Genomic DNA, 16,872 nt, shown 5'->3' on the forward strand with positions numbered 1-16,872 from the left:
TATACTTCTGTCTAGCCCTTAGGTGAGCAAACAATTTACTCTCACAGCCAGAGCAGAGCCGTTGCTGCCACTTTTTTTACCCCGATTATCATCTGTAGTTAGCCTTGTTTTCATGTTGAAAGTATGTGGGTTTTTTTTTCCATGGACAGTACTTCTGATCAGACTTCCCTGCAGGGTTTCTGTTCAGTGGTCAAAGGTTACTCACTTGGCCGAAAGGCCAAAATAAGAGATGAGACAATCACTTAAAATTTGAATTTGACAGCTTTACCAAATTTTCATGGAAATTTGATTTATGTGGAATACATTTGCAGAAAATCACAATACTAAAACCATCAATTTAACCTAAAATATGTGTATATCTCAAATATGTCTCAGAGGAGTGCATTGAATCATTTTAAACTTTGTAATTCTAACACAGCCCTATTGTTGTGAAAATGATCTTAAGCTATTTGGATTGGGGTAAATGGTCAGTAAGTGATGTTACTCAGCAGCCTATTTAACTACATTCGAAAAAAGCTTTGAAACATTTTTCTATATTCAAATACTCATCCATATACGATTATGTGGTCCATCGTACATTTCAGTGTTACATAACAGTCCAAGAAAGCGTTGAAACATTTTTTAGTATTCAATTACTCACCTATATACCATTACATATTCTGTTGAACATTTCTGTGTTATATAACACTCAAAAAAAGCTTTGAAACATTCACTTACTCATCCATAGAGCATTACAACCTCTGAAGTACACTTCAGTGTTACATAAACCTCCAAAAAAAGCGTTCAAAATGTTTTTGGTATTATATTGCTCATACATAGAGTCTTACATTGTCTGGGGTACATTTATGTGGTATATAACACTCCAAAAAGCATAAAAAAGTTTCAGTATTACATTACTCACCCATAGAGTATTACATGCCATGGTGTAAATTTTGATAAAATCTAACCTCCAAAATGAGTTTAAAAATGTATCAGTATTAGTTTCATCAACTATAGAGCATTACAAGCTCTGGGGTGCATTTTGTGGAATTTAAAATTCCAAAAAATTGTTGAAAATTTGTTCAGTATTCAATTACTGATCCATAGAGTATTAAATTTCCTGGTGAAGATTTTGACATATAACCTTCCAAAAAAGCATTCAAAAAATTTTCAGTATTCATCTACAGTGTATTACGTGCTCTGGGGTACATTTCGGTGGTATGTAACCCCTAAAACAGCCCTAAAAATGGTTCATTATTCAATTACTCATCTACAGAGTATTTCATGCTCTGCTGGGTACATTTTGGATGTATGTAACCAGCCAAAAAAGAGTTAAAATGTTTTCATTATTCAATTACTCATTTATAGAGAATTAAGAGATGTGTGGTACATTTCAGTGGTATGTAACCCTCCACAAAAGCATACAAACATTTTATAGTATTCAATTACTCATCTAAAGAATATCATGTACATTGGGTTACATTTAGGTGGTATATAACCCTCATATTCCTCAAAATGGAGTGGCAACATCATTAGTATATGATAGGTATAATCCAAGTATGAAGGTAACAAGATGAACCTATTTGAGAAATGAACATGCCTGTGAGAAGCTCTTCTAGGCAGCTCGAGACCGGCTACCATTTCTGAGAGATAGGAGATAGGATTGTCCTTGGGGTTCCTCACCTCCTATGTGGGAGCAGGCAATACTGCAGTTAACACAGGGGGATGTCACCCATTTTTACATGTCAGAGGCTCCAGCACTACCCAAAGATGAGTCACAGTTACAGCCCAGGCACATGGTAGTCATGCTCCAGGAAGCAGGTGGAGGCACTCCCTCCTGCCTCCCAAATGAAGATAAGTAGAGGACACCTGAAGAGGATTACTATATTACCCTCCTTATTATTTTTTCCTGGCTTTGCACTTTGTGCAAAGCCTTTATGAGTGTAGGAGCACATCAACTACACTTTCAAAATGTTTACATTCCAATTTTTTTCTGAATCTAATTTGTTATCCATAGACTAATATGTGATTTGTGTTAAATTACAGTTTTATCTAAAAATAAAATAATCCCTTCAAATAAAATGTATGGATTTAATTATTCATTCACACAATTTAATGTAGTTCTTGCTACAGTAAGATGTGTTACAAAACTCCAAAAAAACCTTTGAAAATTGTTTATGGATTCAAATATTCATCTGTACAGTTTTACGTGGCTATTCTTACCTTACGGTGGTATACAGCTGTGTGAAAAAGTGTTTGCCTCCTCCTGGTTTCTTATTCTTTTACATGCTTGTCACACTTAAATGTTTCAGATCACCAAACAAATTTAAATATTAGACAAAGATAACACAACAAATCAAAAAAGAAAAGTGATCTCTAATATGAAAAATTTCTAACAAAGTCATCAGATCATACTGCACAGTGATAAATCATCACAAGATCCAAATGAAAAATTCAGGGGATTTCTCTTTAAATAAGTAGTAATTTTATTATACACATTAAATAACAGACAAAATGTTCAATAATAGCTAAAAGAGCCAGTGCTATTCAAATTATAGATGGTGAATAATGCACCGGACGGAGAAACACGCGTCTCACAGCACGTCTACAACAAATGATAAGTGGCAATTTGTTCACTATAAATTAACCAGGTACCAGACTTTTAGGTCTGAACAGAGCCATGCATAATATGCAAACTATAACAATAAACCTATAAATAGATAGAGTGGGGCTTTGAAGAGATTAACTCATCATCACTACCTGGCAGTGAGTTAGAAATTCTGAACACTGAAGCCTAAGGTAAAGAATGTACAAGTGAAATAGAATGAGGTAAAGTTTTACCTTGAGACATAGTAATTTCCATGTGCAGAGGTGCCAGATAACACAAGTAAATAAAAAATTCAGTTTTTAAATGAAGGTCTTTATCATTAAGGAAAAATTAAATCCAAACCTACTGGGCCCTGTATGAAAAAGTGATTGCCCCTTCTTTAAAACATAAATTAACTGTGGTTTATAACATCTTTGAGAAGCTAAGTTCAAATTCCCTAGCCACATTCATGCCAAATTACTGCCACACTTGTACTCAAACAAGAACTCACTTAAATAGGACCTGACTGACAAAGTGAAGTAGATTATAAGATGCTCAAAAGCTAGACATCATGTGGGATCCAAATAAATTCTTAAACAAATGGAAACAAAGTAATTGAGATCTATCAATCTGTTAAAGGTTGTAAAGCTGTTTCTAAAGCTTTGAGACTCCAACTATTCATTTCCCACAGGATATGTAAATGTTTAAGAATGTATACTATAGTCTGTGTTCCTATGTATTATCAAATTATGGGATTGTAGGGTTTCAACACAGCTTTGTATTATCTCCTATTGTATTTTAACTGATTTGTATGACTATTAATGTATATGATTAATACAGCATTACTGTATTTGCTATCACTTGATATACATTTCTCCATACTTTTTTGAGTATAATATCTGGGTGAAACTGTTTGTATTGAACTCGTAATATACTGTTATGTGACATTATTCATTTAGGTACACAGTGAGAGCCATTATCCATAAATAGAGGAAAAAATGGAACAGTGGTGAACCTTCCATAGAGTAGCTGACTGACCAAAAATACCGCAGCACAGAGCGCAGTGATGACTCAGCCAAGATGTCACAAAAGGCACCACAACAACATCCAAAAAACTGCAGGCCTCACTTGCCTCATTTAAGGTCATTGTTCATGACTCCACCATAAGCATGTCAGAGTTCAAAGACGAAAACCACTGCTACGCAATAAGAACTGACTCGTATCGGTTTTGCCAGAAAACATCTTGATGACTCCTGAGACTTTTGGGAAAATACTCTGTGGACTGTCTAGACAAAAGTTGAATTTTTGAAAAGTGTATGTCCCATTTCATCTGAGGTAGAAGTAACACAACAATTCAGAAGAGAAACATCATACCAACAGTAAATAACGGGGTGGTAATGTGATAGTCTGGGGCTGTTTTGCAGCTCCAGGACATGGAAGACTTGCTCTGGTAAATGGAACCATGAAATCTGCTGTCTACCAAAAAAGGTAGAATGTCTGGTCAGCTGTTTGTGACCTGAAGCTGAAATACCCTTGGGTTATGCAGCAGAACAATGATCCAAAACACACCAGAATGGCCAACTCTTAATGGCTTAAGAAAGACAAAAATAAGACTTTGAAGTGGCCTAGTCAAAGTCCTGACCTTAATCTGACTGAGATGCTGTGGCATGACCTTAAAAAGGTGGTTCATGCTCAGAAACCCTCCAGTGTGGATGAATTATATCAATTCTGCACAGATTAGTAGGCCAAAATTCCTCCAGAGCGTCGTGAAAGATTCATTGCCAGTTATCGTGCAAGCATTGCAGTTGTTGCTGCTAAGGGTTGACCAATCAGTTATTAGCTTTAGAGGGCAATCATGTTTCCACATGGGGCCCTGTAGGTTTGGATTTCTTTTTCCCTTAATAATAAAGACAGCTGCATTTTGTGTTTACTTATCTTTGTCTAATATTTAAAGTTGTTTGATGATCTGAAACATTTAAGTGTGACAAACATGCAAAAGAATAGGAAATCGGGAAGAGGCAAACACTTTTACACACAACTGTAGACAACTTCAGAAAACCCTTTGAAGTTTTTTTATGGACTTAGTTATTCATCCATACAGTTTAACATGGTTATTGTTTCACTACGGTGGTATATAAAACTGAAAAAAGTTTGAAAACTTCTTATGGATTCAATTAGTGATCAATACATACAGTTTAACGTTCTTTGTGTAAAATTAAGGTGGGTTAAAATTTTTCTAACTTTGTACAGTTGACAAAATATTTTTTTCCAAAAATGTACTATTGTAATATCTACTGTATTACCTGCTTTGTGTGAAATTTCATTGGTTAAAAATAAAAAGCAAAATTGGCCTGCTACAGGTGTAGAAATTTGGTTGTTCAAATATTGACTATTGTCACGTATACTTTGGAACTTGGTTTGTGTGAAATTTTGTTGGTTTGAAATAAAAACAAAATTGTCCTGCTACAGGTGTAGAAATTTGGCTGTTCAAAAATTAACTATTGTCATATATACAGTATATATAGTAGAATTTGCTTTCTGTGAAATTTTGCTGGTTTCAATTTATTCAGGGTGCAGTTGGGCCCATTTGGTCTTGTAAACTGCGGTGTCTGTTCACATGGCATGCATTTTGATAGTGCTGGGCCAGCCAGCCTGAGCTAATAGAAGGGTGTCACTACTAGGCTGGCCTGGATGCTGTGCATGGCCATAGTGTGAACAGTGCCACATACAAGTTTTTTGTGCATCAACATACCAGGCAACCGGCTCCTCCATGTATTGGTAGGTTGTGAGCAGTTGTTTCATTGGTATTCTTGCACCTGTGTTGCTATCTTAATTATATGGGTCCACTGCATCCTGATAGTGCCTTTGTTTGGAGGCCTGTACGGGTAAACCTTGTTGCTCTTTTGCTGTTTTCTATTATTGGAGGATTTTCAAGTCCTCTTTCTGTGCTGTGCTGTATTAGTGTTAGTATTTAGTGTTAGGTACCCGTAAACGTGGAGATCTTTGAACCAGGTTACGGGCTCAGGTATTTTGGCCAAAATATCAGCTAATACTCCACATTTTTTTAAATGTGTTTTTTGCACTTTTTATTAAGGGTGCAGTTGGGCCCATTTGGTCTTGTAAACTGCGGTGTCTGTTCACATGGCATGCATTTTGATAGTGCTGGGCCAGCCAGCCTGAGCTAATAGAAGGGTGTCACTACTAGGCTGGCCTGGATGCTGTGCATGGCCATAGTGTGAACAGCACCGCATGTAAGTTTTTTGTGCATCAACATACCAGGCAACTGCCCCCTCCATGTATTGGTAGGCTGCGAGCAGTTGTTTCATTGGTATTCTTGCACCTGTGTTGCTATCTTAATTATATGGGTCCACTGCATCCTGATAGTGCATTTGTTTGGAGGCCTGTATGGGTAAACCTTGTTGCTCTTTTGCTGTTTTCAAATAGAAAGCAAAAATTGCCCTGCTACAGGTGTAGAAATTTTGTCCCTCGGTACTCTGTCCCTAGCCACCACTATTTCTCCTTTTGTGGCATCCTTACCTTGTACCAGAACATGTCCAGAAATATCACCTGCACCCTTATCAATGTGGTTAATGGGATTATCCAATAACCTATTAACATGTGGACAAGCACTTATGGCCATGCCTATGTTTCCCTGATGGTACATTGGGTGAACATTGTGGAGGCTGGGACCGAGATCAAGCCTGGCAAAGCATGTGAGCTACCAATGTTGAGGATGGCTGGCCCTGCTTCTATCAGGGTTTGCTCCATCTACTACATGAGTTCCAGCACCCCTTCCTGCTTCTCCTCATCATCCATCTCTGATGTGCTATGTCAAAGCACGTCGTCCACATCAGCAGTAAGCCTCTGCAGGACTGTGTCAGCAAAGTGTCAACAAGCATGGTTGAAGCTAATTTGTGTAGGAGTCAATTTAATGATCCTATTTGGTGGTTTGCTGCCTGTATGGTTACCATGGACAATTTCTTAGAATGGTGTCAATGTGTAATGAGTGAAGAGAATGGAGAAAACCAAGCCGAGGTGCTTCCACCCAAAATACAGTATATACTCGAGTATAAGCCGACCCGAGTATAAGCCGACCCCCCTAATTTTGCCACAAAAAACTGGGAAAACTTATTGACTCGAGTATAAGCCTAGGGTGGGAAATGCTCCATAGATTATTCCCCCATATGCTGCCCCCATAAGAAGCTCCATAGATTATTCCCCCATATGCTGCCCCCATAAGAAGCTCCATAGATTGTTCCCCCATATACTGCCCCCATTAGAAGCTCCATATTGTTCCCCCATATACTGCCCCCATTAGAAGCTCCATATTGTTCCCCCATATACTGCCCCCATAAGAAGCTCCATATTGTTCCCCCATATGCTGCCCCCATTAGAAGCTCCATATTGTTCCCCCATATGCTGCCCCCATTAGAAGCTCCATATTGTTCCCCCATATACTGCCCCCATTAGAAGCTCCTTAAGATTATTTCCCCTTGTGCTGCCGCTGCTGCAGCATGTAAAAATAAAAAAAATGACATACTCACCTCTCCGTCGCTAGGTGTCAGATACTCACCTGTCCTGCGTCCATGGCTGCTCACCGCTATCTGCCACATCATCAGTCAGTGACGTTCAGACTGCAGGGGGCGCGGCGCGCACTAATCACGTCACCACGCCCTCTGCTGTCTGAAGTCACTGACCGATCACAGACAGCAGCAAGCAGCCATGGACGCAGGACAGGTGAGTATCGCTATACTTATCCGTCCTGACTCTGTCGCTTGAGCCCCCAGCTTCTCTGCGCTCTCTCTTCCTGCCTTCAGCGGTCACGTGGTGTCGCTCATTAAAACTCATGATATGCGCATATTCATGAGTTTTAATGAGCGACACCACGTGACCGCTGAAGGCAGGAAGAGAGAGCACGGGGAGAAGCTGGGGGCTCAAGAGACAGCGTCAGGATGGGTAAGTATGACCTGACACCCCCGCCCCCCCTCCCCCTCTGACCCCCCGGTGTATATGACTCGAATATAAGCCGAGAGGGGGACTTTCAGCCCAAAAAAACGGGCTGAAAATCTCGGCTTATATTCGAGTATATACGGTACCAAGAATCCTAAAAGTGTGCTAAAAAAGTTTCAATGATTAAAAAAAACTTCTAACATGGCATTGTTAGAGAGAATAAAACATTCAGAATATTAAAAACACAACGCATTTTGGATATCCAACCTTCATCAGGAGTATGTCTAGTATGGTCCATAAAATATTTTAATACCTTTCATTAGTGCTTGAGGGGGGCCGATTGATTAATGAATCAGCTAATTTAACTTGCCCCATTCCCCATTCCACTAGAAACCTGTGCTAGTGGGAAGTGATGAAACACCCCACTCAAGTTACAACAAAAACATTGTGAGATACCTACAATCATCAGATGAACAGCAATTGTAAATAAAATATTCAACACTAACACAAATCACAAATTATGATACAAAAATGCGTACATCTTCATATATATGCATTTATTTCATCATGGTTTCTTGTCTCCGTTGATAATTATTGTATCTATGTTACTGTTTGTAATTTTTTATTTTTTCGGCATTTTGTTCTTTCATTCTTGTCTTTCATATTATGTTAATTCTAGAGATTGGAAATATGCAAACCCCTATGTTAAGAGCATACATTAAATGAACGAGATACGATCCTTAAATTCCTTGTGGGGGTTGTTTGTATTCATAGATACATATTCATACTTAATTGCTATATTCAATCTGTCATTACCATTTTCTTTTACACATACACCTAATGAAAGCTGGATAGCCAAAATGCATTGTGTTTTTAATATTCTGAATGTTTTATTCACTCTAACAATGCCATGTTAGAAGTTTTTTTATCATTCTAAGATTTTTAGCGCACTTTTTTGAATCCTTGGTATATTGTTTTCTCCATTCTCTTCACTATCAGACCCATTTCAAATGTCATGTTTTAGGCTAGCATTCTTTTTGGACACAAGTATAATGTTTAATTTGTTTACAAAACTGTGCTATCATACTTAGCTAGCCCACAAAAAATATGAAATGAACCACAAATACTAGGCAAGGTTCATAGGTTCAACCAAAGGGAAAATTCAACGACCTGCCAATAACAAAGTGTAGCATCAAGGTGTCTCCCATTTGATAATGTGAACAAATGTAACAAAACAGACCTGTTGCACAGATAAATGTTTTGAATTACTGTAATTGTTTGCAAATTTTGGGTTCAAGCATATGAATTCATCCTGGCCCAAATGGATTACATAATATCAAATACCAGGAGTTAAGAACACGGCCTAAAAATGCTACAGCATATCACAGTATAGTATGGGGGAAGGTTGCTAAATAGGAATATTAGAATAGGTATACTAAAGAAGATTTTTTAAATTTTTTTATGGGGGCATGCATATTTTTTTTAGTTCTCCATTCCTTATATAATATCAAATAAATATATAATATCAAATGCCCGGAGTTAAGAACACGGCCTAAAAATGCTACAGCAGATCACAGTATAGTATGGAGGAAGGTTGCTAAATAGGAATATCAGAATAGGTGTACTAAAGATGATTTTTTAAAAAATTTTTATGGGGGCATGCATATTTTTAAAAAAAATTCTCCATTCCTTATCTAAAAATGTTTAATTCTAAAAATTTGGTCGCTATTTAGGTACACACATGTAGAGTGAGTAGTGGCAACAGATAGCAGTATTGCTGTTGTGCATAAACTTGATAAATGCAACTCATAAAACAGTTGCAAAACTTTTTTGCATGTATTTTCGCTTTGCTTTTATTGTCTCTTCCTTCAAGAAAAATGCATTGTAAACTATGTAACCCTAAAATGCAATGCTTCATAGTAGCTACACATATGTTCTTAACTGGAAATGTACTTGTGGCAACAGCATACGTTCAATATGGTCATGGGGTGTACCGTACTAGGTAGATTCATCTCCCAAAAGCTAGCATATGTGACATGCTGCTGTATTCAATTGATTTGCTCACAGGTCACATATTGGACTATTACAGCATTAAAGGGTGCAAATGTGCATAATGTACAGTATAAAGTGGACAGCTGTTTTAAGTGTCTGAATTGTGGAGATTCTTCTTTTGAATTAAAAAAAAGAAAAAAATATGGCCTGCCTGTTTCACAAAGCAGGTAGGGCACTTTACGTATGTCACAAAAAAAGCCTTGGATTCAGGATTTTGTAAAAGTAGCAAGGTTAGCGTTAGCAATGAGGGGTTTAATACTGAGTCTCCTTGTTTTCAGTTTATGAAGAATAAAGAAAAGCTGTTATGTATGTGCCATTAGTGCAGCATATCTCACATCAATCAATTCAAAATCAAATCCCTAGGTGGAATTGACCGATCACTTTATTTTACCCCTACACTGCACAAGCTTAAAATGTCACTTCTTGGTCAGCCCATGTTTCATACTGGCAGTGATAGCCCTCCTGATTGGATGCACTACACCATTAGAATTGATACCTGCAGGGCATCATATATAAGCCTACACAACTGCTCCTGACATCATTAGCCCTCTCTCTGAGTCTTCAGCAGTGTGTGAAATGGTGTGTGCATTTTAGAGGTTGTATGATCCTTACAAATCAAAGAGTTTTCACATTTGCAAGGTCCCATGAATAGTAGGAAATATGACTAAAAGTAGAATTGAAGCATCATTATACTCAACTCTAAATCAAAGTCTTGCAAATCAATTTCCACTTATCTATTGGTCACACATATATTGTTTAGATTCTGATTTGTTTTGTTCAATGACTTTGTTTTTGCCAAGTGACAAAATGCAAACTATTAACACTACCATTTTTTATTGCTTTCTTTTCACTCGTACCTAAAACTTTTGCACAGTACCATACTATATATCTATATCTACAGTATATCACCATAACATGGGAGTAAGGTTAATAATATAACCTTCATTACAAAATTTCAATTTCATCAATTTGATGTTTATGTATATTCATTTTTATATTAACTAATATGAGTAAAATTAAGGATTTTGTGATGAAAGGTAGATTATTAACCTAACTTCTATTTTATTGGTGAAAAGAATGTTCTTGTGGAACTTTTTTTTAGTGCTCTGAGATATTGATTATAATTTTCCTTTTCAAAGTGGGATGCTAATTTATGCTGAGCTATTTTTTATAAATATATATTTACTGCATATGTACGCACAATATAAGCAAAAGTATTGTAAAAATAATTTTCTAAATTGAATTCAGGCTTTTCCTACAGCCACATTGCCACAAGTGCATGAAGTCACACGCAAAGACAAGCAATATGTCATTGCAAATATTTCAAAAAGAAAGGCTCATTCTAAAGAGTTCACTGGATTTGAGTATGACATATTATAAAGCAGGATGCTATCTCTGTAATGCATCAATTTATGTGATTTTTTTTCCCACCTACAGTGCTGTGCAAATTATTTGGGACAAAGCATTTTTTTAATTAAAATCGTAAGTTGGTTACCAGTCAGTGTTTCAAACTAGCTTTAACTGCTTTGAACAGGCACTCACCTGGTCCCAATTAATTTACACAGCACTGTAAATATTCAGCAATTAACCATGAGGAATATTATGTAAACACAAAACATTTAGGAACAACAGCAAATCAGCCACTAAGTAGCATAGCACATCAAGTAACAGAGCAGTATTGCTGAGTGCTGAAGTGCATAATGTATAAAAGTCACCATTGCTCTCCTTACTAAATAACTGCAGAGAAATAAACCTTCTCTCTTATTAATATAAGCATAGAAACTCTGACCAAGAAGTTGCATGCAATCTTTACATCACCAAGCATAATGTACAGCGTCAGATGGAGTGATGTAAAACACAGTGCCAACTCCTTGAATGTTGCCGGTTGGCAGTTGCATGCAAGCCTAACATCACCAATCACAATGCGAAGCATCAAATGGAGTGTTGTAAATTATCTTAGCGGTGGATTCATTAACAGTAAAACTATTAGTAGCATTTTCTGGGGAGGAACGAATCACGCTTGTCTATTTGGCAGTCTGATAAATAGGTCTTGATTTCAAGAATGACAGCAGAATTTTACCCATCTGAGAGAGTTGTGCTAACTGTAAAGTTTGGTAGCAAAGATGTAATATTATGGGAAATTTTTTCAAGGGTTGGCTTAGACCCCCTTCCACTAGTGAAGGGAAATCGCAACACTTCAGTAAGCCAAAACACTTTGGACAATTGTAATTCCAACATTGTAAGTACAGTTTGTTGAAGGGTACTTTCTGTTCCGGCATTACTATATCACAGTGCTCAAGCAAGGTGAGTTTGGTGTGGAAGAACATAACTTTCTGGCACAGAGCCATGGCCTTAACTCAATCATCCACAAAACATCTTTAGGATGAAATGAAAAGGAGTTATCAAGCCAATGTCTTCACTAAAGAGTAGAAACTATTTTAACTACAAAGATGGGACCAACTTCATACCTGTGGAGTTAGAATGTAATGTCTGGGATAGATGTTCCTGTAGATGTAACTTGTAAGTGTCCTAATACTTTTGTCTAAAAATTCTAGATATTTGTATAGGAGTTCTTTTTCTACACAGTCTATAGATTTTTTTCTTCTTTTCATTAATGTTGTTTTAACTTCTCACTTTGCTTCCAGGTATACTTCTATTAGTGCTTTTGATCTCACGAAAATGGTAATTTACTCAGTTTAAATACCACATTGCTTTATATAAGCATGTGTGACCTTAGGAGCCAATTGAACTATACACGTATTACCATTCTATTCATCTCCTTAATTTATACATGTTCAGGGACTTTAGATCATTTTAATTCCCCGCTTCACAGTCCACTGAAGTGGTCTTCAGAGCAGCTGTTAATGATTTCAGGCTCGCCATACTGATATGTCACCGTTCATTTTCTTTCACCTCTGATGTTTTTTTTCTTTTTTTCTATACAGTTGACTGCACATATTACACATATCTTATAGTTTTCTATAATTATTTTTCATTAAAGGGGGAAGAACAATTATTCTACATGTGCTTAGATATATTTATAAGTTGGAAGGGTAAATGTATCATATATTTGTTACATTTACTATGAATAAAAATCAGAAATGTCACAATTTTTGCAATACATATGGGTACAATTGAGTTAATATTTTTCATACAATACATACAAGATTTACAAATAAACAGAAAACTTCCAAAACTTCTAAGTTGCCAATTGCGGTATTTGAGCTGGTTAAAACATTAAATTATCATATAGGGCCTGTCACACTAAGCGATATCGCTAGCAATATCGCAATAATGTCACTGGTTTTGTGACGCAGCAGCGATATTGCTAGCGATATCACTATGTGTGATACTTACCTCCGACCGCTCCCCCGCTGGTTATCTCTGATCGCGCGAGAATGTCCTGGGCCGTTTCTCCTTGTCAGCTTCCTGCTGGGCTTCCTGTGGCGCCGACGAGCGATGCATGGATGCAGGCAGGAGGACGTCAGGATTGCCGCGTCTGACAGGTAAGTAGCGACCCCCGACCGCTGCTATGTCGCTGGTGAGATCTGCCTGTGTGGCAGCTCACTAACGACCACTTAGCGATGCACCAGCGATCCATATCATTGTCGGGATCGCTGGTGCATCGCTTAGTGTAACGGTACCCTATAAGGCACAAATTGACACAATTGGTTTACACAGGATTTGATCCAAACTGTTTTTACTGCTTGCAATAAAAAATATAACATTATGTTTAATAAGTCAAGTGGATGTAAATGGAAGAATTCACTATTTTTAAATATATCAAAAATGAAAAAAGTAAAAATGATTATGTTTACACACTATCTAAAACACCCATCAGATGAATCGCCTGAGTAGGTTTTAAATGGTAGATCAGTTGGTCTCACCCTGATGAGACCCCCACCAATTACTGGTCTTGCAGCTGGACCAACACTATAATGGGTTGTTACAAAAGTAGAGGACATCTTATTTTTTCCTGCAACAAGTACAGATGTTTATTACTGGTGAAACCAGCATGCAGTCAAATTGATCAGTATTTATTAACAATGTATATGTGATAAATATTTTAACCTAGAAAACTCCTTTAAAGGTTTTTCTGTAAACAGTTTTATACACCTAAAATGTTTTGTAAAATCCACACTAAAGTAAATATTTTATTCAGATATAGAGTGTAGGAAAAAGTTTCAGCCAAAGAAATGGAGAAAAATTAGATATATTTAGTTCTAACATGTGGAAAAATTTTACAATTTTTATCTAAATATGCATATATTATGTCATGTATAATGATGCTATAAATAATTACTTAAAAAAATTACAGTGCCCAGGAGGTTAAATCCTCATAAATTAGTACATTGTAGTGGAAATATCCTAATTTATTTTAAATGAGTGAAGATCTCAGTGTAGTATAAGCCTCTGGCATAACTCTTAAGCCAGTTTGGCCCATTTTTAAAGAAAGCTGAAAAAAAGCGTTTTGATCCTTACATGCAAGCTATTTCGCAAAAAAACACTTTAAGCATACTGGTGGCTTCTGGTGTATATCTGATTATTTAATATTATACAATTTTAAGAACAGCCTGGACAGAGATTGCCTATTTCTTCAATTTTAATTCATTTCTTAATGCAGATTACCATATATTGTCTAATTGCCTGTAAGCACTAATCATGACAGTTAAAAACAGGTATAGTAGTCCACTTTATACACCTGATCTCTTGGTGATAAGATGTTAATAGCAATGAAAATACCTAACAATCCTTTTTGCGTGCTTTTTTTCAGCTGAAGGGTCATGCGGAGGAACTTTAAGAGGAACCAGCGGCATAATTTCAAGCCCTCATTTCCCATCGGAATATGAAAACAATGCTGATTGCACATGGACTATACTTGCCGAGCCTGGGGATACAATTGCACTGGTCTTTACAGATTTCCAAATGGAAGAAGGATATGACTTCTTGGAAATCAGTGGAACTGAAGCTCCATCAATATGGCAAGTAGCAAAAACAATTCTCTTTTATTTCAATATGGAAACGTCATCATATTATAATAATGCATTACATCCCGTGAAGTATAGCTGGTGTTACATTAAATGGTCATTAAAAAGAATGGTTGATCTATATATTTTAATCAAATTGGATATAATTTGGTTGTAAGTGTAACTTTTATGTCCAATCAGTGTCATCAATGTAAAAATATTCTGGATTAGATTTGATTTTCTGGGATAGATGGTCTATGACTATTGATTGAAAAATTTACAGAGTGTTTTATTAGAGATGGAACATAAAATATTACTTTATTATATTATTTAATTAGAAGTTGCATGAGTTTATCCTAATCTTTTTCATGGATATCTGTACAGATGGTTCTTGCATTCTTTATTTGCATCTTTATTTATATTGTCGGATATAAGACAGCAATCTCCATATCAGGATATTAAGATGTGATTTCTTACTTTTTGCTGCATTCTCAGGTCTTTTCAAATACAGTTGACAGATCACGGAAAAGTAAAGTAACTTTTGTTGGTAGAACAGTTTACTAGAAGTACGAGTAGATCAAGGACATTATTCAGTTATATTTACGTGCAGCAAAATAAATGTTTTACATTACTTCAATGGTTGCTCTCTTTATTAGTACAATAAATCCAAAATAATATTTGAAGCAAGCTCTTGCTGATTTTAGCAGTTGTTGATGGCTGTATAACACAGCTGGTACCTGTCGTGTGTGAAGCGAACTGTTACTGTGCCTGTTTCCTACAACGGCACCGAGTCCAGCTATTACATTCTATGGAAGGAAGAGGTTAAAAGGCCATTGTACATTTGTGGTTAACATTATTGGCACATTTGATTCATTTTTATAAAATGTCAGTATCTTGAAAGTAGTTGGATATATACCAGTGCAGCTGACAAAAGTAGGAATAAATGTGCCCTAATTGGCTGCATAATCTTTGGCATCAAAGACAGCTTCCAAACAATTTGTGTACCCATTCTGTGAGCTTCTTGTGCTTGTATGATGGTAGTTTATTCCACCTTTCTATTTTAATTCTATCAAGCTCTTGAATATAGGATTCCTTTTTCCAATTGTAGATTTCAATTATTTCTAAACATTTTCAGTAGGATTAATATCAGTATACTGTTCATTGCTGGCTAATCCTCCTTAAATTCCCCCCATAAAACAATTGTTTTTGTCAGTGTATGGTAAAAGTTAAAGCCATAACTTCTTAAAAACATTTGAAATTATTAAAGCTGATTTTTTGCTTTGAAAAACTGAGGGCAGCATGAGGTAGGGGCTGAGACACTGATTTTAGTGATGTGTCACTAGTTAGGTTGTGTTCTGCTGTTTCATACAATTTGTACAGAATGCTGTGATGTGGGCGGGGTTAGCTTTCTGAGTTCTGCTACATGCTACATCTAAAAGCTCTGATTGTATCACAACTGCTACACCCAGTGATCTAAGTGATAAATTGCTGCAATCAGGTTCTCCTTTCCTACATTATACTGCACTCAGATGAGGTAACAAAAGCCTGATGACAGGCTTGCAGCTTTTAAACTGTGCTTGGTGGTAATGATATTTTGATCTGCTCAGACAGTTCTCTCTTTACGTTTGTGAACAAAAAATGGGAAATAAAACTGGCTAGAGTTGAGCGACTTTGGTCGGATCGGGTTTCATGAAACAAAATTTGTTTCAGATGAAACTGGTCTGACTAGGGCAAAAAAGTCGGAGTTTCGTCCGAAACCCGACCCCAATGCAAGTCAATGCCGACTTTTATTACCCATTGACTTGCATTGGGGTCGGGTTTCGGACGAAACTCCGACTTTTTTGCCCTAGTCAGACCAGTTTCATCTGAAACAAATTTTGTTTCATGAAACCAGATCTGACCAAAATCGCTCAACTCTAAAACTGGCCTCTTACTATTAATTCTATTTTCCATAGACTAAATAAAGGCACATGAGCTGTAACAAGGATGGGGACATATTATGCTTATAATAGTTTACTCTAGTTTGTTGTTTGCTTCAAACTAAACAAAGCGTTCTATTAGTCATGCACTAGCATTATTTTTCTGATATATTGTTTTTTTTTTTATGTCAAATTTTGATTGAGTTACTATTTTTGTCTTGTGCATTTCTATATCAAACATATGAGTTTATACTGTACACAGTATATCTAATCAGTTTCATTAAACACACTTTTTTTCAGGAGATATTTTACATTCTGGCTGTATGTTTTATTATTTAACATGGAATGAAAAGAGCATTTTATACTTATTCCATGTGAATCTGGTGTAATAGTATCCTGATTGTATCTATGTATACAT

At 36.5% G+C, this 16,872-nt stretch overlaps 1 protein-coding gene across 3 annotated transcripts in view; it reads left to right on the forward strand.

The window, feature by feature from the left end:
- Positions 1-16,872, forward strand: part of CSMD1 (CUB and Sushi multiple domains 1) — a 2,734,739-nt gene that overhangs the window by 1,300,021 nt on the left and 1,417,846 nt on the right. For all 3 annotated transcript variants that reach the window (XM_073589180.1, XM_073589181.1, XM_073589182.1), the window contains exon 5: positions 14,343-14,550. In XM_073589180.1, coding sequence (XP_073445281.1) covers positions 14,343-14,550 — 208 coding nt within the window. The remainder of the gene's footprint in view (positions 1-14,342; positions 14,551-16,872) is intronic.

This window comes from Dendrobates tinctorius, unplaced genomic scaffold (genome assembly GCF_039654945.1).
Source record: "Dendrobates tinctorius isolate UK_male_01 unplaced genomic scaffold, ASM3965494v1 ptg000107l, whole genome shotgun sequence".
NCBI lineage: Eukaryota > Metazoa > Chordata > Amphibia > Anura > Dendrobatidae > Dendrobates > Dendrobates tinctorius.